This window comes from Penicillium citrinum (genome assembly GCF_028827155.1).
Source record: "Penicillium citrinum strain IBT 23319 chromosome Unknown utg000001l:1.0-4955037.0:1.0-4956770.0, whole genome shotgun sequence".
Taxonomy (NCBI): Eukaryota; Fungi; Ascomycota; class Eurotiomycetes; order Eurotiales; family Aspergillaceae; genus Penicillium; species Penicillium citrinum.
Window position 1 is genome coordinate 1,973,266 of NW_026622686.1, and position 20,637 is coordinate 1,993,902.

General features: G+C 47.0%; 10 protein-coding genes across 10 annotated transcripts; 6 read left to right on the forward strand and 4 right to left on the reverse strand.

The window, feature by feature from the left end:
- Positions 1–430: 430 nt before the first annotated feature.
- On the forward strand, positions 431–2,004 carry N7469_000735 (EXS domain-containing protein; the record flags this gene model as incomplete). Its single annotated transcript, XM_056639655.1, has 5 exons — positions 431–515; positions 592–641; positions 738–1,417; positions 1,481–1,797; positions 1,934–2,004. 5 exons carry the CDS (start codon positions 431–433, stop codon positions 2,002–2,004), a joined length of 1,203 nt encoding a protein of 400 aa, XP_056505412.1.
- A 1,891-nt stretch (positions 2,005–3,895) lies between these two features.
- On the reverse strand, positions 3,896–5,044 carry N7469_000736 (uncharacterized protein; the record flags this gene model as incomplete). Its single annotated transcript, XM_056639656.1, has 1 exon — positions 3,896–5,044. One exon carries the CDS (start codon positions 5,042–5,044, stop codon positions 3,896–3,898), a length of 1,149 nt encoding a protein of 382 aa, XP_056505413.1.
- Positions 5,045–5,708: 664 nt separating this feature from the next.
- On the reverse strand, positions 5,709–6,848 carry N7469_000737 (Ac45/VOA1 transmembrane domain-containing protein; the record flags this gene model as incomplete). Its single annotated transcript, XM_056639657.1, has 5 exons — positions 5,709–5,845; positions 5,902–6,147; positions 6,207–6,311; positions 6,401–6,699; positions 6,754–6,848. The coding sequence occupies 5 exons, from the start codon at positions 6,846–6,848 to the stop codon at positions 5,709–5,711; spliced, it is 882 nt and encodes a 293-aa protein (XP_056505414.1).
- A 262-nt stretch (positions 6,849–7,110) lies between these two features.
- N7469_000738 (rRNA-processing protein RRP17) lies at positions 7,111–7,825 on the forward strand (the record flags this gene model as incomplete). Its single annotated transcript, XM_056639658.1, has 2 exons — positions 7,111–7,287; positions 7,355–7,825. 2 exons carry the CDS (start codon positions 7,111–7,113, stop codon positions 7,823–7,825), a joined length of 648 nt encoding a protein of 215 aa, XP_056505415.1.
- A 379-nt stretch (positions 7,826–8,204) lies between these two features.
- On the reverse strand, positions 8,205–8,926 carry N7469_000739 (tropomyosin; the record flags this gene model as incomplete). Its single annotated transcript, XM_056639659.1, has 3 exons — positions 8,205–8,367; positions 8,437–8,741; positions 8,909–8,926. The coding sequence occupies 3 exons, from the start codon at positions 8,924–8,926 to the stop codon at positions 8,205–8,207; spliced, it is 486 nt and encodes a 161-aa protein (XP_056505416.1).
- Positions 8,927–9,444: 518 nt separating this feature from the next.
- Positions 9,445–10,805, forward strand: N7469_000740 (uncharacterized protein; the record flags this gene model as incomplete). The annotated part of the gene is made up of 3 exons (XM_056639660.1): positions 9,445–9,673; positions 9,739–9,969; positions 10,030–10,805. 3 exons carry the CDS (start codon positions 9,445–9,447, stop codon positions 10,803–10,805), a joined length of 1,236 nt encoding a protein of 411 aa, XP_056505417.1.
- Positions 10,806–11,441: 636 nt separating this feature from the next.
- N7469_000741 (putative cyclopropane-fatty-acyl-phospholipid synthase) lies at positions 11,442–13,206 on the forward strand (the record flags this gene model as incomplete). The annotated part of the gene is made up of 4 exons (XM_056639661.1): positions 11,442–11,549; positions 11,629–12,115; positions 12,178–12,929; positions 12,997–13,206. 4 exons carry the CDS (start codon positions 11,442–11,444, stop codon positions 13,204–13,206), a joined length of 1,557 nt encoding a protein of 518 aa, XP_056505418.1.
- Positions 13,207–13,847: 641 nt separating this feature from the next.
- On the forward strand, positions 13,848–14,295 carry N7469_000742 (uncharacterized protein; the record flags this gene model as incomplete). Its single annotated transcript, XM_056639662.1, has 3 exons — positions 13,848–14,004; positions 14,084–14,175; positions 14,236–14,295. The coding sequence occupies 3 exons, from the start codon at positions 13,848–13,850 to the stop codon at positions 14,293–14,295; spliced, it is 309 nt and encodes a 102-aa protein (XP_056505419.1).
- A 626-nt stretch (positions 14,296–14,921) lies between these two features.
- On the reverse strand, positions 14,922–16,501 carry N7469_000743 (putative MFS sugar transporter; the record flags this gene model as incomplete). Its single annotated transcript, XM_056639663.1, has 6 exons — positions 14,922–15,160; positions 15,225–15,323; positions 15,387–15,487; positions 15,544–15,742; positions 15,795–15,882; positions 15,938–16,501. The coding sequence occupies 6 exons, from the start codon at positions 16,499–16,501 to the stop codon at positions 14,922–14,924; spliced, it is 1,290 nt and encodes a 429-aa protein (XP_056505420.1).
- Positions 16,502–17,696: 1,195 nt separating this feature from the next.
- N7469_000744 (uncharacterized protein) lies at positions 17,697–18,965 on the forward strand (the record flags this gene model as incomplete). Its single annotated transcript, XM_056639664.1, has 5 exons — positions 17,697–17,985; positions 18,049–18,204; positions 18,274–18,596; positions 18,693–18,762; positions 18,832–18,965. 5 exons carry the CDS (start codon positions 17,697–17,699, stop codon positions 18,963–18,965), a joined length of 972 nt encoding a protein of 323 aa, XP_056505421.1.
- Positions 18,966–20,637: the final 1,672 nt, after the last annotated feature.

Genomic DNA, 20,637 nt, shown 5'->3' on the forward strand with positions numbered 1-20,637 from the left:
AGTGGGCATTATCAAAGTGGGTGCAGGGATCACCATGATGCCATTGTGGGTTTAATAACCTCCGTTCAGACGACCTGGATGCGCCCCTGACCGTCGATCGATGCGGATCCTCGCGCTGCATGGCCTTGCAACCGCTTTGGTGTTCAACAATCTCCACTAGGGCCCAGCGAGGGCCCAGACTAGTTGCGTTTTTAGTCGAGGGTTGCGTCCGCAGTGGCCCCGGCCTGAAGTGGATTGGCTTAATAACACTCCCACTCCCCGAAAGCGGACGCGGACGCGGCACTCTCTGCAATTCATATCTTCTTTTACCTCACCCCTAGTCATTCTTTTTTTTAATTCCCCCTAACATTGCGTGCTGCTCCCCCACGGGGATCTTTTGAAAGAAAACTATCCCTTCACACCTTCCTCCCTTTTCCCCATCCATGGAATAATGGGGCCTGATCAACATGCTCAATTGGATGGCTTTGGGCTAACCTTCCCATTCCCCATCCGGGTGGCTGCTCTTCTTGTGGCTGGTACGTGAATCATTCATGGGAAGATCTGGAGATCTCAGCTTTCCAAAGTTGTTGCCAGTGCTAACTTCATATTCAGGCTTCTGGGGGTGGGCCATCATCCTTCAGTATCTCGAAAGGACCGACATTGTAAGTGTGGCGCAAACCGCAACCCCTCTGATCGTCTACATTTACAACATTTCTCCGATTTGGATCTCAGTAACCCTAACAATTTTCTGTCTATAGAACATCTTTAATCTCGTCGGGTATCCTTCGTCTCCTCACTCACGACACCACATCGCCGCCTATCGCTTAGCCTTCCTCTTCACCATTCCCCTGGCCATCTGGCAAATCGCTTTTTGGGTTGCTACACACCGAGTCTTCGAACTAGTCGAACGTTTCGATTTTATTCCGCAATCCGTTTTCGTCATTCTACTCCTCATCCTCATCTGGCCACTCAACAAGGCCTCCCGAGCCGGCCGTGTCCGTTTTCTCCTGACTCTGAAGCGAGTTGCCATCGGTGGATTGGCCGAAGAATCCGGACCCAAGTTTGGTGACATTCTGCTGGCAGACGCACTCACGAGCTATGCCCGTGTATTAGGGGATATCTACGTGTCCTTTTGCATGTTTTTCACTGATGGCTGGCACTCCACCAACAAACCGAACCGGGCCTGTGGAAACGAAATTGTCGTGCCAATAATTCTGGCCGTTCCAAGTATTATTCGACTCCGCCAATGTCTGACGGAATACATCAGAGCACGCCGAGCACCAGCTCGACGAGGTGTGCCCAATAGAGCGAACCAGCATCTGGCTAACGCTCTCAAATACTCCACGGCTTTCCCGGTGATTTGGCTCGGCGCCAAACTCCGCAACTACAGTCCTCTTGATTTCCACGGCTACAGCGAGGTCACTATCATGCGTCTCCTGTAAGATCAACCATCTTTCTATTTAATTCAAATGTACCAAACCTCTAACAAAATTCCGCACAGGTTTATTGCATCGTTTGTCAACTCCGGCTACTCTTTCTGGTGGGATGTGGTTAAGGATTGGGACATGAGTCTCTTCTCCCAGTCCCGGTCTGATTCGAGCCATCCCTACGGAGTACGATTCAACCGTTGCTTCCACTCCGATCGACTTTATCACTTCGTCATCATCGCAGACCTTGCACTCCGATTTTCATGGCTATGGCGCATCATTCCGGGCTTTTCATGGCTTCCCGAAACCGAATTCGGTCTCTTTGTCCTGATGTTCCTAGAAGTGGCACGTCGGTGGATGTGGGTTTTCTTCCGAGTAGAGGCTGAGCATTGTAAGATTCACTCTCCCCTGGCGCCTCTCCTGGGCTCTCTCCCACGTACAGCAACAGATATCTGAGTTTGCCTGCCACGCTTTCGGATTACTCCCGTCTGAACTCATTTGCTAACAAACCATTTCTTGTGCAACAGTTCGGACTAAACTCGGGCCTAATTATGAACAGCTCCGACTTGGCAATTCCAACAAGGTTGATCTGGATTGATTAAAATGTCATTCCCTGACTTGTTTATTTTTGAATTTTCGTCACACTCTACCACATATCGCCTTTGATAAAATCTTTGGACACGAGCATGAGACACAGAAACATTTCATCACATTTACATCTTTACCCACCCTTCTCAAATACTGTCTAGAATATTCATAGATACGAGACGAGACCCTGTCTGACTTACTTTGTATCTGGAAAGCGCATTGATTTCTCCCTGTTACTTATCCGTTTTATCATCCACTTCCTGACTGATACTTTCATCCCCCTACATCTCTCTCCGAGTACCGTCGCCGACTGGCCATTTCTTTACTCTTTCTATCTCGAAATTGGGTTTCATCGGCTTAACTTTCGGCTTATTGGTTAAGTGTGTCTGCAGCGGATACAGCGGATGCATCGAGATGTCCTCGATATCTTGAGGATGTGAGATTGCAACATGATTGATCTCGGCGGCTTCCAATCTGACACATTTCCTGGCTAGCCTGTGTATATATAACTGATATTCTGTTTTCATCTTGCTTTTCGCATTTCCATTTACGCTTTTTATAGGAATTTCATTGGGTTGGGTGTGAATGTACGATATGGAGTTCAGGGACTTCGGTCCTGTGCTAATAACAATGGGATCATTTCGGAGTAACTTGTCTTTCCCTGCAATATTTGTATTATTATTTCATACTTTCAGCTTGAATGAGTTCTGCGTTTTCGAGATTTCATGCCTGTAAAAGGCGATCTCAATACATTCAACTGATCAATTTCATTTTCACAATTCTTTGGATACTCGATCGTCTTTTCTTCAACGGCCTTCTACTACTTTCCATATACAACTCAAAACTTGATTCGGATAGACTGCGTACTGTCAATCCTTTGCTTTCAACGGGGTATATATATATATATATATGCACCGTGAAATGAAATTCCCTATAGATCTTGAGCCGGGTGGGTAGATTAAATGTGATGACGTGGGTACTATCACGACCTTGTGATAGCACCAATCTGTATATTTTCTGGGCTTGGTTTCATCTTGTGGAGATGATAGACTGATTCATTGTTCATGAATATCTAATATTTTACGGTTGGTAAGATATGATACTCGGAACCATCCCGGATGATGTGGTTATGCCAATGGATGCTGAGGTATATAATATAACCTACATTTACATCCAGCATTGGTATCATTCAAGACCTTTGTAGCGCGAGCTATACATTTGGCAAAGACAGCTACTACTATCATTACTGAAAGACACATAGATACTACTATGCTGGCCTGTCTCATGCTTTTAGTGCTAAGGGGTAAATGGAGTAGGAATAACTCCATGGAATATCACCCTCTTTCTGGAGGGGAGAGACAAGAGGCCTGTTGGGATAATTCAATCTTCTATTCAATTACAATTGCCAATTTCAAATATCAATTATTTAAAATCAAAAGAAAACTCCTATATCACCCGGGAAAAAATCACAAAATAAAAATATAGGTATATCACATATAACTATATATAACTGCTAGACTGGATGTCGATATACCAACAACTAGAAAGAGCCCTTCTTATGGACATGCATGTAAAACATGCTTCGCAAGGCAATTCTACTGGCTTGATTGTGATTGCTAAGCCAACGATACCTGAAGATGAATATGTTTGAGAATGACAATAACTATATAAAGCATGAGATATGTAAACCAAAACAACGCCCGCGGAACAAAACTCCTAAATCACCCTGGAAAAATAAACAGAAACAAACATATGAGGAAACTATAGCACATGAGAAAAGCTCAAAACATAGACCCTGAAGTACACCCAAATGAAAAGAGCCAAAATATATATCTTAGATGCTATAATTGAAAAGTCCGCTGATATCATCCCTGTCGTAAGTACCATACCATACACATTCCTCAATGCCTACCATCCCGTCGATCAGATCGACGCGGGGGAGGGGTATGATTCTCAAAAAGATCTTCGAGGTATGCACTCGGAGCCCGACCTTGCTGCGGTTGACTTAAGTTCAATGAGCTGGTTGACGCACCAACATATGAGTGGCGAGGATTATGCGACGCATCATGATATGTACCGGTAGGTGGAAGTGACGGTGAACTGGGTGGGTACCCTGTAGGAGAAGTATACTGGGCATGTCCTCCACCGATCGAATCTCTCGAGTGAGTACCAGCAGCTGTGTAAAATCCAGGAGGAAGGTATGTTGATCCGCGGTTGTTTGTCGCATTGAGACTGTGATGTGATCCTGCGCCGCCAGCTGTGGGAGAGTAGAAAAGACCGCTACTACCACTGGGAGTTCGTTTAGAAGGCTTGTAGCTTGCGCGAGTGGCTGCGCCGAGTTTCTCTAGGGAAACATCGGTCGCTGGAGCCGGCGCATAGGTACCACCAGATCGCTTCTTGCGACTTCCACGAAGCAAGCGCTTTGATTCGGACTGGGCCATGGCTGCGCGCCTTACGGATCTATTGACGGACCATGCTACCATCCCGCGCCAGGCTAGTACGGCCAATCCGATCAACCCGAGTAGAGCGCCGACAGCGATGAATACAGTCCCTTCCGGGGTATTTGTTGTTTGCATGTATGGTGCATTTGCGGTAGGAGGTACGGTAACTATGGGAGCGGCGGTTGTGGTGGAGGATGAAGTCGAAGATGAAGAAGTCGTTGTTGTGGAAACCGATGTTGTGGATGTGCTATCGCTGGTCGATGTTGTACTTTCGGAAGATGTCGACGAGGATGACGTTGTAGTCTCCATACTTGTGGTCTTTTCTGACTTAGTAGAGGAAGAGGAGGATGAAGAGGAAGTCTTGGTGGTTTTGTCAGACGAAGAAGATGAAGTTGATTCTGCAGTTGTCGCAGCAGTGGTCTCGGTCACGCTAGGAGTGCTGTCACTGGTTGAGCGATCGTCGGTGGTCTGGGCGGCCTCGGCCGTGGTATCTGACTTTGTATCCCCCGCTCTCTGGGCGGACACTTGAGCAGTGATGGTGAGAACCAGGAGGAAAAGAATGATGAATCGAGACTGGGAATTGCCCAGTCCTCGTGGTAGAAACCGCATGGTTTCCTAGGCAAGTAAACAAAGAAACCAGTCGATTCTCCACAGCGGGTCTGTGGAGCGTGCTTGTCGACGACGATCAGCCTGGGTGTACAAGGTAAAGAATCGTCTGATCTCAAGCAACTCCAGAAAACCCTTGTCCTTGTTCTTGTTCTTCACAGCCCTAATCAGCGAAAACGGGATTGTAGTTCGTCCTGGTTTGGAGGAGGCCTGGTTCGCCCTTCTATCTGTGTTCCTGGCAGATCAGGGGCTCGAAACGCCAGTTGTCTACGGGGCGTTGCTGGTATGAGGGGTAGACCGTTTATGGTCTCCTCCAGTAAACGAATGACTATTCTCCAACTGGGAGACAACGAGCGTCAAGGAATCGCAAAAAAAGAGAAGAGAAAAAGAAGAGCAGTTTTGGGGTAAGCGAGAATTCGACCGAAGCGAAAAGACAAACGAAGCTAAGCCTGAAGCCTCAGGCAGAAAGCCGGGGATGTCACATGATGATTTGATTCAAAAGGAACAAAAGACGAGGTTGATGTATCATACAAAGATATAATAAAATACGCAAGAACAGTGCCCCTGAGCCCGAAAAAAGGAATAGAACGAGGAGAGATATGAGAATAAGGAAAGGACTGGGTAGGAAACGGACAGTTATGAGTCTAACCCATCCATATATGCATGACTACTGTTGCTTCTTGACAGCCGCAGAAGTGTCCTTCTCAAATGCAGCGTAGGGTACTTGAAGGCTACCCAAAGCACTGACACCGATATAAGTGATGAGGATGAAGATGAAGAACGCAATCAGTCCCATGAAGATACCTGTGCCGATATTAATACATGTGTCTTGCGGTAACTCGTTCAGAAAGGTTACGAACCAGGAGTAAAGTATTGGTATTCATCGAATAGAGAGGACCGACGGTCTGATTTAGAATCATCTGAGCTAGAGTCATATGAGGAGTAATCACGCTTGAGGTCCATATGAATGGAGTCCTGGTAACTACCCCCATCGGACTCGTAGATGACGGAATCGGTCTCGGGGAACTCGCGGGGCGAAGTGACGTAGAGAAGAGTATACTTGGAGTTTGAGGGAATGCGCTCGATGATATCAGAGACCAATCCATCTAGAAAATCGTTAGAAATCAAATATTCATAGCCCTTGACGATGCCATCAACAACGTACCGTTGTCGGATAACTGGTTGGCGCGATCAGATCCCAAGCTGAGCATGGGGAATTCAACATCGATGATTCGAGGACCAGACTCGAAATACGAGGGGTATTCTCCAGCTAATTGCAAAATGTCAGCTTCAAACTTCCAACTCCCATACTAGCAGCACCTTATTCTCCGCTTCAAGAAGGTCCTAAGAATATCTTACAAGATCCATCAATGGCAGTAGTCTGCGCCTTGCACTTCTCCTGAAGAACGCTTTTAATATCCTTTCTATCCAACAGCCCCGCGACTTCGTTGACGCTCATCTTTGAACGAATAGACTTGTCCTTGCCCATCACCTTCGCGCCAAGGCGGGGTGCGGACTTGCGAGTCGAGAAATCGGAGCTGTGAACACCAGGTTGGTAGACAACGACATAGTAGTCAGATGGACAGGTTGCAAGAGAGGAGGTTATATCGTCGAGTAACGAAGCGCTAGTCTTGATGTAGGCGGAGTTCGTCAACAGTCTAGGGAGTGGTTAGCTGGCGGAAGCTCTTGGGAGGTAGACGGGCTAGACAAACTCAGAGGTTGACGCAAGAAAGAATGGAGAAGTATCACGGAATGCATTAACTGCAGTTGCCCCAAGGGCAAGCAGTCCGAACCTGCTTAGATGCATGGTGTGAGGTGGAGAAGTTGGACGGGGGGTAAGTGGAAGGTTGATGTTGTCAACGGGAGAGTCTAATCGGCCGTCAATTCGGAGGCGGTCGACGGGCTCGGCCCGCCTGAGCTTCAGATCCAACCCAACTTTTTTTTTTTCTTTTTGTCGGCCTTGAGAAACTTCTTCCCAGCACACAAATTGGGTGCATTTTGAACGATTATCAATTGATTGATTCGGGACTTTCTATTGTTCTCATCTCCTGGCAAAGAATATTTCTACCATGGGACCCTCTGTCAAGCGACGCAAGGTCTCCAAAACCGAAGAGGTCAATTTCGACCCCGATGCCCGCCATGAATTCTTGACTGGATTCCGCAAGCGAAAGCAAGAGCGCATTAAGCATGCTCAAAATGCTGCAGAGAAGAGATATCGCGAGGAGCGCAGACGTGATCGTGCAAAGGTGTGTCTTAATTTCTCGCAGTCTATTCCAGACATGGGCGGAGACTAATCTAATCTGTTCGATCTAGTTGCGCGAGGATCGTGCCCAGGAATACAAGCAAGCTATGGAAGAACACCAACGACAATTGAAACGTATACAGGAAGAGGATGGCGACAGCAGCGAAAACAACCCAGAGGAGGATGAGGATGAGGAAGAATGGGGCGGTATCGAAGAGCCACCAGCGGTAGACTATGAAGCGGAATATATCGACGAAGACAAATACACAACCGTGACCGTGGAGGAAATGGACGCATCACGAGAGGGTTTACGAAAGGCAGTACGAGGGAGTGACTCCGAAGAAGAGGAAGAAAAGGAAGAGGCATCTGCAGAGGAAGCTACGCCGGCGAAACCCGCTAAAAAGGCAAAGAAGGCCACGGCAGATCGACCAAAGAAGAAGAAGAGACAATTCCGGTACGAAAGCAAGCAGGACCGCAAAGTGAATGCGGCCAAGCAACGGTTATCCAAGTCCAAGAAGGCCAAGGCACGGAGGGAACAGTAATCAAAAGGGAAGATGGCCTTGTCTTGTTTTACTTCTGCTTTTTCTTTCTTCTTCTGTGTCGATTTTATTCTTATACCACACCATATGCAAACATTGCTTGCGCATTATATATCTATGATATCACGAGACTGTTGAGGAGGCACAAAAAGATGGTGAATTAAAACGATTCGAGTGGGCACCATAGTCAATCTGACAATATGACATTTGTGATATGAATGCTGTCTCGAGCACGATAAAGGGAGGGGAAGTACCCTATGGTAACGCAACCGGCCACTGTATGATAACAAAGAAAAACAAAGCAGAGAGCTCGAAAAGGGAAGTGAGCCTGCATCCCATCCGATGTTGTCCCGACACCCTACACCGATACCCAGTGTCCTGCTTAGACGTTGCTGATGGAGACCTCCAGCTCGTGCAGATCCTTCTCCAAAGCGGCGTGCTTCTGTGCCATCTCCTCGTACTTGGACTCCCACTGGTCACGTTCGGTCTCCAGTGCCTGCACCTTGCGCTCGTAGTGACCGGCCTTGACGTCGGTTTGGCGGAGCCTGTTGATCTCAATGTTAGCTGTCTGCCTAACTTTGGAAAGACCATGAATATAATCATAATTGTCATACTTCTCATTTGTCTCACGCAGAGTCTTGTCGTTCTCCTCAGCCTCCTCCTCGAGGAGCTGCACCCGCCGCTGAAGAGCCTCATTTTGGGTATCGTGCTGAGCACTCTGGTTGGCGGCATCCTTGGCGTCCTTGACAGAGGCCTCCAGCTTCTCAACCTCCTCCTCGAGAAGTTGGTTGCGGTGGTTGAGGGATGTGATCTCCTGCTCCTTGGCCAGGTTCTCCTGCTCGAGGGTCTTGACCTTGCCCTTCAGCTCCTCAACCTCATCGTGAGCCTCGTCAGCCTCCACACGGAGGGCGTTCATGCGCTATTCAGAAAAATGGATGATTAGCATTATGATTGTCGGCAGTTGCAGGTTGCAGCAATGATATGCACGGGACGGGGGTAAAGTGGTGCAAAGGGGGACAGCTTTGTCTAAGCTACCCCGCCAGACCAGGGGGCGGCTGAAGGGGAGCGGCAATCCAAAATATTTACCTCCTTAATCTTATCCATGTTTGTGAAAAGTATTTGAAGAGTGGAAAGTAGGGTGGGGGAAAATAAAGAAAGTAATATGTATGGATGAAAAGAAGTTCAAGGCTGTCGCTCAGCGTAGCCGGAGGGGGCGGTGGGTGGATTGGAAATGGTGGGGGGGAAAGAAAGGGAAAGGACTATTTTGGTCTGAGTTGGGAGAAAGATGATCATGAGGCGGTATACAGTACCCGTCCACTAGGCATAAACTACGTGGCAACCAAAGTATCGGGTACTTTACCGGGTGCTACTGTCGTGTCAATGAATGCCCTGAGTGCCTCAGGCACAAAATAGTGTACACAAACGCCAAGGATCTGTCAGCCAATCACGGGACTGCGATCGCCGCGTCTCCACGGGCAACCAGACTGACGCTTCTAGAGCTCTCGTCCTCGGTTGGTGATACTCTTCAATTCAATCTACCACGATTCGAGAGATTATCCGACATAAGCGTTCATGAAAGACTAAATTCGGTACATGATTACAGTCCATTCATACTCGTCGCCATGCTGGCTCTTCGTGACCAGGAAAACCTGGTAAACACCCACCAAACCGCCGCCGCCGCCAAGCCCTTGAACCAAGGCATGAAGCAACTCGCTCCCAAGACCCCCGGCCGACAGATCCCTCTCAGAGATGAAAACAACCCGTTAGTCTTTGGAAAGAATACAGTGAAGGGAAATGGAGCTCGTCAGGAGAATGGGAAACCCGGAAAGCTGGCTCCAGTCACTCCGATGGGTACGCGATGCCTATGTTTTGATGCACAGTGCAAGTGATTCAAGCTGACTGAAATTCCGTGTCAGAGCCTCGCAATCGCGCTCCTCTAGGCGTGAAGACGAACAATCCTAAAGCCAAAGCTCCTCAGACACCCGCTCCCTTCGGTGGAACGCTAAAGCCCGGCAACACCAATCGACGCGCCTCTACAGTCCGCAAGAAGACCGGTCCAGCCGTACAGCCATCCCAGACTAAGGTTTTCACCGAAACTGCCCATGATGATGTGCCTGATATTGAATACATGCCCCCAAAGCCGATAGGTATGCTTTCAGCGTGAAATTGAATTTCAAGATATGAGCGGCTACTAATTGGACTTATAGATTTGCCCGATATTCCAGATGATATCACATATGACACAACATTCCCTCAATTCCGACCCAAGAACCGTGCACTTGGTATGGAGTCAGTGTATGGAAAAGAAGAAGTCGGACGCGATGGTCTCACCCAAAAAGAGCGGAAGTTCCGCGAGAACTCGTTGAAATGTGATCAAATGGCCGAAGAGATGATCATGAAACAACTGGATAGCATTACCTTCAATGAGTCAAGCGAGGACGAATCTCTAAAGGCCCCAGCTCCGCAATCAAGAAATACACGCTCTAGAGCAACCTCAGCTGCTCCGCGTCATACTCGCACTGTCTCCACGCTTCGCTCCCGTGAAGCCGCCAACGCTTTAGCTGCGCCAAAACCCACAGCTGCCCCGGTACGCGTGGCTCCGGCACCTAAGTCTCGACTCCCAGCCGCATTGATGCCAAAGAAGAAGACACGGGTTCCAACCAATCCTTCGTCCATGCGTAACACCGCTGCTGCTGTCACATCCAACAACACTCTTGGATACTCCAAGGGACGAAGCGTGTCATCCACCCTGCACGATAACAGGGAGGAATCCAAGCCCTCCGACACTCACACTACCGTCTCTCCAGAGACATACATCCAACTCTATGGTACACCTCCACTTGGCTCGGAGATGTGGACTCGTTGCAAGGCCGCGGGCTGCTTCGACTCTCCAGAAGAGACCGGTACCGCCCAAGAACTCGACGAAAACTTACCCACTTTCGAGGAAGATGACGAGGCTTTGAACTTCCAGTTGGCTCTGTAGTGGACCCTTTGGGATCAATCACTCTTATGACTATTGACCACTATCATTTGAATTATTTTTTTTGTTATGTACTACATTGGTTCCATTCTACGTTTTTCTTCTCTTTGGATGCGTCACCGAATAGGATTATTGGTGGATTGGGGCGTATGGTAGGGAATTGAACTCTTCATATTTTACATTCTGGGCTATGATTTACGTGTGCTTAGGTATGAAATGTGTAGAAGGGGAGCTCTAGAATAAAAGTCTAGAAGGGACATCGACCGGTGATTAGATGTATGATGTACTCCAGTACACTATGCTCCAGGTGTCGAGCCCGCTGCCTGGAGCATAGTATGTATGATATTCAGGGTCCACTCGATGTAGATCACCCAAGAGCGCACAATTGACTTGCCTGACTGAGAAATATGTTTGGGATTGTCAATATACCACCGAGTATTATTTGCTTAGGTCTATCTTTATTACCAATACTCTGTATTCATCCATCCCCATCGACCATCTACATCGACTAGTTAGTAGTGATGTTAAAACTTGTATACTTCAAGCTTAGAGCTTCACCGCCCCCAACTGCCATCTATTTACTGTGAACTGCTCTCCTTTTACCCTTAATCCTCTCCCTCAATTCGTCCCTTCGCAGCCATGACGACCCTCCATCCGGAGTCCACCGCGGACTTTGAGTTCATTCAAACGCCGGCCGCCTCCGTACAGTCCAAACCTGCTTTCGATTGTGGTGTACCAACTACTCTGGTAAGTACAGTCACCCCGTTAAGCTCCAGAAATCGACCGACATGAAATCAAACTTACTCATGTCGATTATTCCCCTTAGTACCCGGCCATCAAGAATGCTCCTGTCCCGGCCGACTCGCCCGGAAGTGACAGCTTCTCCAATGGGTTGATGTTCTTCTTCCTATTCGTGGTGCCATGGTACCTAGCCCGCCAGGTTGGCGGCGGCTTCTACACCACCATCTTCTTCGCTCTTTTCACGACTATCCCCGTTCTCATGGCGTTCTGGAGTATTTCCTCGTCAATCTCACCCCGCAAGACCGAGAAGGCCAAGTACTGTGGTCGTCCTGTTGAATATTACTTGCAATTCCACTCTGAGCATGATCGTGCGACATACCGCGGCAAGAGCAAGATCCCCATGGAAGTTTTCTATGAAAAGTACTTCAATGGCGAGGTTGACTTCAAGATGGATGCTTTGGAGGCTTTGGAGTACCGTCATGATTGGGCGAACTTCAAGTTTACTATGGGTCTTTTCAAGCACTTCCTTTTTGGGTTCATTCCTGAGATGCTTCTCCACACTCGTTCCCAGGGTATGACGATTCTCCGCTCTGAAGACTGCTTACCACTTGACCCGTTGCTAATCACTCTATAGATGAGGAGCAAGTCCGTGACCACTATGACCGTGGTGATGATTTCTACGCTTGGTTCCTTGGTCCCCGTATGATCTACACCTCCGGCATTATCAGTGATATCAACAAGGAGGAATCTCTCGAGGAGCTACAAGATAACAAGCTCGCTGTTGTTTGCGAAAAGATTGATGTCCAACCTGGCGATAAGATCCTTGACCTTGGTTGCGGCTGGGGTACTCTCGCTAAGTATGCTTCGGTTCACTATGGCGCACACGTTACTGGTATCACCCTTGGTCGTAACCAGACTGCCTGGGGAAACAAGGGTCTCCGCCTTGCCGGTATCGAAGAGGAGCAAAGCCGCATTCTGTGTTCTGACTACCGTGATGCTCCCCGGGTCGAGGGTGGCTACCAAAAGATCACCTGTCTCGAGATGGCCGAGCACGTTGGTGTTCGTCACTTCAGCACTTTCCTCTCCCAGGTTTATGACATGCTTGATGACGACGGTGTCTTCTTTTTGCAGATTGCTGGTCTCCGCAAGTCTTGGCAGTACGAGGACCTTATCTGGGGTCTGTTCATGAACAAGTATATCTTCCCCGGTGCCGATGCTAGCACCCCTCTTGGATTTGTTGTTGACCGCTTGGAGGGCGCTGGCTTTGAGATCAAGGGTGTTGACACCATCGGTGTTCACTACTCTGCTACTCTCTGGCGCTGGTACCGCAACTGGATGGGCAACGAGGAGAAGGTCGTGGCCAAGTACGGCAGAAGATGGTTCCGCGTAAGTCAATGCAATCTTTAATACTCTTGAACCCCTTTTTGAGTTGAATCACTAATGAATTTACTAGATTTGGGAATACTTCCTGGCTGCTTCGACCATCACCTCTCGCCAGGGTGGTGCCACCTGCTGGCAGCTCACTCTTGTCAAGAACATCAACTCCACCCACCGAGTTGAGGGAATCCAGTCCCAGTTCGGTCTCATCGGTGCTCGCCAGGCCGCCATCAGCCGTGCCAACGGCACTCTTCCCACTGCCCACGTCATCAAGAAGGACCTGTAAATATCCTGTCCGAAGTTATTATCTCTGTCTAACTCTCTGAATTTATCTCAACGGATAAATTGGAAAGGTTAGCAGAGTGATGAATGTCTGATGACATGGTGTATCCCTCCGTCGAGGATAGCGAACATACTATTATCAAGCGTCGGATACGATTATGAAGCGAACCAAATATATCAGTGGCCAAAAACCACAAAATAAGGGGACGAATCGTGGAGGAAAGCAGAGATCTAGGCTGGGCCTATCGACCGATGGACTCGATGTGTCCAATTCGATATTTGTATATTCATTTCTATCAAGTTGGCCATCATGGGATCTTGAAGTTGTTTGATATCTACTTGTGTTTTCGGTACTCCGGAATTGCACGATATGAATTACATTCTTGTACCAGTTCCAAATTTTATTTCTACATACTATTTCTCAGACATCCAAGGCTTCATATCATTTTCTCATTCCCATCACTCTTTTATTTTACGCAAAAATGCAATCCACCTTCTCAACCAATGACGTAGCCTTTGAATTGGATCGCGATCTTCACGGTGGGTCATTTGCAGTCCTCAAAATACTCAATTCTGCCCTTAACCACAAACTTCAAGTCAAACATACCAACCGTGAAAACAAACGATTCGAGGCCATCAACCTCAATGAAACTACTCGCACTTTTTGCCCTGACGGCCATTGTCAGCGCTGAATTCACCTGTATCAATCCCGTCAATCCCATCCCTGCCGGTCCTCCCGGTGTATGCTGTGAGGACTTAGACCAAAGTGCTCTCTTGGATTTTGTATATACAGGTAAAACGTGTACGTCCCTTTCATTATTCGTGAAAATAATTAATCATCATTGTAAAACAGGTCCCCAGAGTACTAATTTCGTTTATAGGTACTCGAGCCAATAAAGTGGATGAAGCCGATGATGGAAAGACGACGTATAGTCTCTGCCAAGATGGCAAACGAGCAGCTTGTTGTGATCCGGTATGTATATGTTCTATTTAAAGAAAAAAAAAGTAGATTGAGCTAAGGAGGTGATTATAGCTTTTGACGAAGTTGAGCGAGGCTAGTAATCCCGCTTGTGTTCTTCCGGAGAAAAATTGATGATTTGGTATCATGATATTCAAGCTGATGTACGATATTGCAATATTTCGTGCGGTAGGCTGGCGTTTTGCGAGTTAACAGGACAATCAATGGTTTAATATTCGGTTGTATTGGTATTCAATATGATATCTCGGCTTCATATAAGTATCATGATCAGATTGTTTGGTTGATAGACTGTTTTTGATCTGCTCCATCAGGAGTATCATCAATACCTTGAACAGATCCTGTACACAGAATTGGAATGTTTTCGAATTCCAAGAATTCTTTCATCCTTCATTTGGGGATGGCCTTGAAATGGTTCGACACTGCGATGGTCCAGAAATTCGGGAACGTAGAATTGGCGAGAATACGCAGAGAGGCTTTTATGAAATTAACAGAAGTTTTATTCAAAACCAAATTTGGAAATAATATCTATGATCATAACTCTCAAATGGTTCTAGAGAGTAATACTACCTAACGCTCAACGAAAACCATTCACCACGATTATACTCATTAAGGAATTCGAGAACTCGGCTTCGATAAGATTAGCCCAATTCCATATATCTTGTATTAATAAAGCTCCACCGAAAATACATTGTTCAATGGGACATCACACTGACAATGCCAGAGTCAAGTTGACGAGACTTTCAAGCTTTGGAAACATTCTGGTCGGCGGCGATGGTCTCCTTTTCAATATCCTTCGCAGAGCCAGAGCTCTCGGATTGAGGAAATGGAATGACACCTCCAGAGTGAACGAGTTGCTGATCGATTCGGGCCTTTTCCTCGTCGGTGGCATCGGTAAGGTGTACAGCAACCTCCTCGCCGAAATTTTGCGCAATTTCCTCCAGAGTTAGACGAGCTGTTTCGGGCCAGAAGAAATAGATGACTAGATTGACGATTAGGATTATAAAGAACCACAGGGTAATGAGAGATGTGATGTCTAGACTCACTAGGGAGGAAGAAGGCTGACCAGCAGATGATGACCAGATAGTATTTCCAGCCAACGTTGTTGAAGCCCATGGGTGCGGTTTCCAATAGAATCAATGTAGCTGGTTAAGTTAGAATTTATATTAATCGACATCATTGTGCAATGAGGTGAATATCAGACTTACCAGCAAATTGACCGAAGAGAGAAAAGCCCATTCCAATGGGACGAATCTCTGTGGGGAAAATCTCGGACACGTAAAGGTACATAGTGGTGTCGCAGCATGTGCTTTGGAATTGTTAGCATGTAGATAATAAAGAGCAGGATCATAACTATGGACTTACCCCTGGAAGGCCAGATACAAGTACATGAAGAAGATACCGAATCCGTTTCCAACCTTGTTGGTAGTACCTGCGTACTGAGCTGTCATAGCAGCGAGGCAAGATGTTGTGACAATAATACCAGCAAAACCGGTCATATACATTCCGCGACGAGAGTTCACTTTGTCATGAAGCCAAGCACCCAGAGGGTTATAGATGACACCTATGAAAAGGTTGGTTTGAGATCATCAAGAATATGATAGAAGAGAACTTACCGGCAGTTGTCAACCACACAGCACTCAGGAGTAGAGGCATACTGCCCTCCATACCTAGATTGGTGTAAAGAAGAACGGCATAGTTGTTCTATCACTGTTAGATCACGATAACTGATAAATGAAATTGAAATTGAAAAACTCACAATAATGAGGGGACCTCCGAACTCCGCACCCCACTGGGTCAGGAAACCGATTATCATGCGTCGTCGGTACGAAGCCTTGGTGAAAACGGCCTTCCACACGCTGCCATACGCAGCCAATTTCTCTGCCTCCAGCCGAATCTGTTCTTTCGTCTGATAGAACTCCTCCTTGGCGACGAGGTTGTCAGGGTCATCTGGGGTTTGACGAAGACGCTGAAGCACCATTTCCGCCTCATCGAATTTCCCTTTGGAGATTAGCCAACGGGGTGAGCGTGGCAGCCAGGGAGAACCAGCCAGCAGCACTAATGCGGGCAGACACTGCAGTGCTAGAGGGAATCTCCATCCGAAAGCTGGAATGGTACTTTCAGCATAGTAACAAGCGAATCCAACCCAGCCCGCAAGCATATATCCAAAGACAAGGAAGATAGCGTGGTGACCGACCAGCCAGCCGCGACGCTGGGCACTAGACATCTCGGAGAGGTACATGGGGCAAACAGTGACGAGAATACCGATTCCGAGACCACAGATGAACCGACCTGCCTGGAACATCCTTTGTGATATTAGCATGGTTTATGATTGTGTGCATTAGGAGGGTTAGTCCCATACTCGATTGAATTGGCACCACCCTGCAGTGCTCCTCCGAACAGCGAGAAGAATGCTCCGAATTGAATATTCGCTTTGCGACCAAAGAAATCACAAGACCACATTATGAACAATGTGCCCACAGCACCGCCAGCACTGAAGACACCATTTGCAGTCGAGATGACTGGAGTTGTGATCGTATCATATCCAGGCTTGCCTTCCGCAGGGAGGTTGAAATAAGTATACCATCCTGGTTGACCGATAGTACTGGAGATGATTGAAGCACAATAACCATATGTCTCAATTACAATATGTTAGCTCGAATCACTCGCTTCAACTCTTTCAACAATGGATAAGAAACTAACCATAGACCCAATGGCCACAAAGACAGTCACCAGCCTGTTATAGGTACTGGTTTGGGACCCGAATCTACCCATGATGAAGTGACTCGGGGTCTTGTCCAAGTAAAATGCTCAGGCAGATAATACAGATGAAAAGAAAAAGATACAATTTGACATGTGCTCAGTACTGGCAAGACGCGTTTGAATAAAACGTAAAAGAAAGAACAAAGGTACCAGCCCTCATCCCCCATCCCCCATCGCATCAATCAAGGGGGCAAGCAAATCGTTGACAGCTTTGTGGATCGGCTCCACTGAGATGTGGATTGCATCGTTTTAATAGAGTTCGACCACGAAAAGGAAAAGGTCAGTCGATCTCTCTAAACAGCAGCTAAGGCTGTCACAAGTCGTGGGTCAATTGTACTAGACTTGCCCTAACGTATAGGTTCAGTATTGGCTAGGAAATCCTTCAAAATTACCAGTGCAAATGCAGATCAGTATCACGGCAGAATCAGATAATCGATATTATTGGCAATTCCCAGCCACAATGCGGGGCGAACTGCAACATTGAAACACTTGACTGCGTATTGCAGCTAAAAAAACAAAAACAAAAGGCAAATTCACATTGCACGACGTGGATCTACACTACTGTAAGTTGTGGACTTCAAGTGGAAGTACCCACGAGGGGTCATGCTATGGCCAAGCTCCACTTCAAACATTTCACATGTAGAGTTGACAGTAATGCTACTATTTATCCAGCATTCAATAAATGAGAATCTATCAAACATTTGATTCTCGCAATAGTACTTGACTTACCTCATTCAGCAACACCTTCCGGAATCATGTCTCAATCCCCATATGACATTCCATTCGATGAGCTTCCAAACCCTAGACAGGTCTGGACAGGCAAACCTGGCAGCTATGAGGAGGGATTGGGTAAACTGGCTATCCTAACCCCTGAAGTAGTAGCGAAAGCTGCCGCCAACGAGATCAAAACCGGTCGTCGGGTCACTATGGGATGGGAGCTGACGAAACTGGATTATCCCAATCTCAACCGTCAGTCATGTCATCACCAGATTGTTCCGCTTCTCGGAGGAGTGGCATTTGATGATATCTATACAATGAATCCTCGTAAGTGCCATCATTTACAGCTTCGGTTTTTTCTATCAATTCAAGTATTGAGACAGTGTATAGAACAAAGTAGTCAATGGGATGGACTTCGTCACTTTTCCCAAACAGTCCCTGGTCAGTCCGAGCGTGTCTTCTATGGAGGAACGACCGTTGAAGAAATCAACGATCGCCAAAATGACCGAATCGGTCTTCAGCACTGGGCACGCGAAGGAATTGCCGGTAAGTTTTAATATGTTGCTCACTTCTCATGCAACCAAGCCCCTGGCACTAACGGTTATCACATTACAGGACGTGGAGTATTGATCGACTATGCCACATGGGCTGAAAAAAAGGGGATCAAATATAGCACATTCTCGACGCACCAAGTGCGTCTATCCGATATCCTGGAAATCGCCAAGGAGAAGAATATCACTTTCCAAAAGGGCGATATTCTCTTTGTCCGGGTAGGAGTCACCAAAGAATGGGATACTGTGATGACAGACGAGCAAAAGAAAGCCTACTCCAACAATACGAGTCCTGAACATGCTGGCGTGGAAGCAACTACTGATGTTCTTCGCTGGCTGTGGGATACTAGTTTTGCTGCGATTGCTAGTGATGCCATCAGTTGGGAGGTATGATAACGAAACCCTGACCAATTTTGAGATCATCTCTGGATTCGAAGATCAATTGCCGCAACCCCATGAGAAATGTACTGACTTGCTTAAAAGGTTTATCCTCCTCAATCCCCTGATGTTTTCTTACATGAGTATGTCCTCGCAGGATGGGGTATGCCGATCGGTAAGCATAAATACTCGTTACCCACTGAAAAAATACATCAACTAAAACAGGACCATTCCATACAATCAGGCGAACTTTTTGATCTAGAAGCTCTAGCGCGAACTTGCGAGGACTTGCAGCGATGGAGTTTCTTTGTATCGTCGGTGCCATTGAACATGCCAGGTGGTGTTTCCTCTCCGCCCAACATGATGGCCATCTTTTAGGTGGATATTCATTAGCTATAAGAAATACCAGTACTCCGTACCTAGACTATAGGATCTCCAAGTCTATAAGCAGGCTTTCTTCCTTTACCCGAGAACGAGCCGTCAAGCAAACTCAATATAAATGCCGATAGTAATTACTGCCAAAGTTTGACGTGAGTAACTTAATTGCACGCCCTTTCCAATGAGCTTCTCAATACGATTGAATTAAGTTACCCGAATTTTGAATTTGCCGAGAAAACAGGGATAGTCGATAACTTTGCCCTGTAATAACCTCTTGAACGAATATCAATTCTTGCCACTCTTGAAGATCGGCGAGAAGGTAGGCTGTACTGTACGTACCACATTGCCTATGTAGAACTTGACCCTCTAACAGGACCTCTGAGCTCCATTCACATTCAATATCTCGGCTTACTGTAAACGTCGATCTACAGAGCTAAGACCCTCCTCCCCCAGGCTAGCGGACCGAGAGATCGGGATCATTCCGGTTCCAAGAAAGGCCCCAAAATTAAGACGAGCGGACGAAATATCGACTTGAGGAAATAATCGACCTTTGAACTGCAACAGCGCATCCTCTAAACCAGGATTCCCTTCTAGTTTAGTACTTCTGATGCAGCAAAACATTTGTGAAGAACAAATCAAACTGACAATGTTCCAAGAGCGATTAACGCGACCTTTGCGTAGTGTGTGGAGTTATCTCGTATTCTGACTTCCCCATCATTATCTTCCAATTCGTTAATACTTTGCTATCTGGTGCCCACCAAACTAAACCTTTGACTCCTTCGATCCACCCCGAACTTAAGGGATCCGTTCGCCTGCATTTAGCCCGTCTGAAGAACCCTTGCCCCGGGCAACTGACTGGTGGAGTAGTAGACGTTAAGCTCCACTTTCCGCTTCGTCCCGTTTTATAGCGTGGTCCACTAAGTGCATCTTGGTCTGATTCTTTCGCAAAGAAGTTCCAGACTCGGAGGTACGTAACGCGTTTGAATACCAAGACTGGCATCCCCATTCCTTAAATAGGCAGTCAGTCTACTGTACACGAGTGTAGTGGCAATAGTCGAACAACACTAGATAACCGATCTTTTACTAGTATACTAATGAATGTAGCTTCTCGGCGTATGTCCGAATCAGATGGCCGAATTATATCCGGTACGAGTCGTACATTGTTACAAGTGGTGCTTCGCATGGCCACAAAGGGGGTTCTGGCATTGGAGTTGAATCTGTCACAATGCAATTGTCTCAGTATACTGTATGCCCTATCAAATTACCCTGTACATTTTAGCACTGTAGTAAGCAGGTGCATGATGCAAGCCCTATGGACTTTACCACGAGGAATCGGTAGCAGCCACTCGTATTCGGATACCTAAATTTTATCCTGGTATAATTCTGCTTGATAGATAGATAGAAAGTACACATTGACTCACCCTTGTATGATAACGACTCGGGCAAGCGTCCCTTAATGTAATTCCGATACACGAGAATAGAAGTACAAAGATACATACCCACTCTACTACAAGGGCATGTGCACATCGTCTACATAGTGGGTAAAAGGCAATTTCCCTCGTGGGGCTGTTCTTCCTTGAGAAGTCTCAAAAGCTCGATCGGGGCTTTTTCGTCCACCGGTTCGCCGTAGGTTTGAAGTGGATACATGCCAATCCAGCAGTGAGGAACCCAA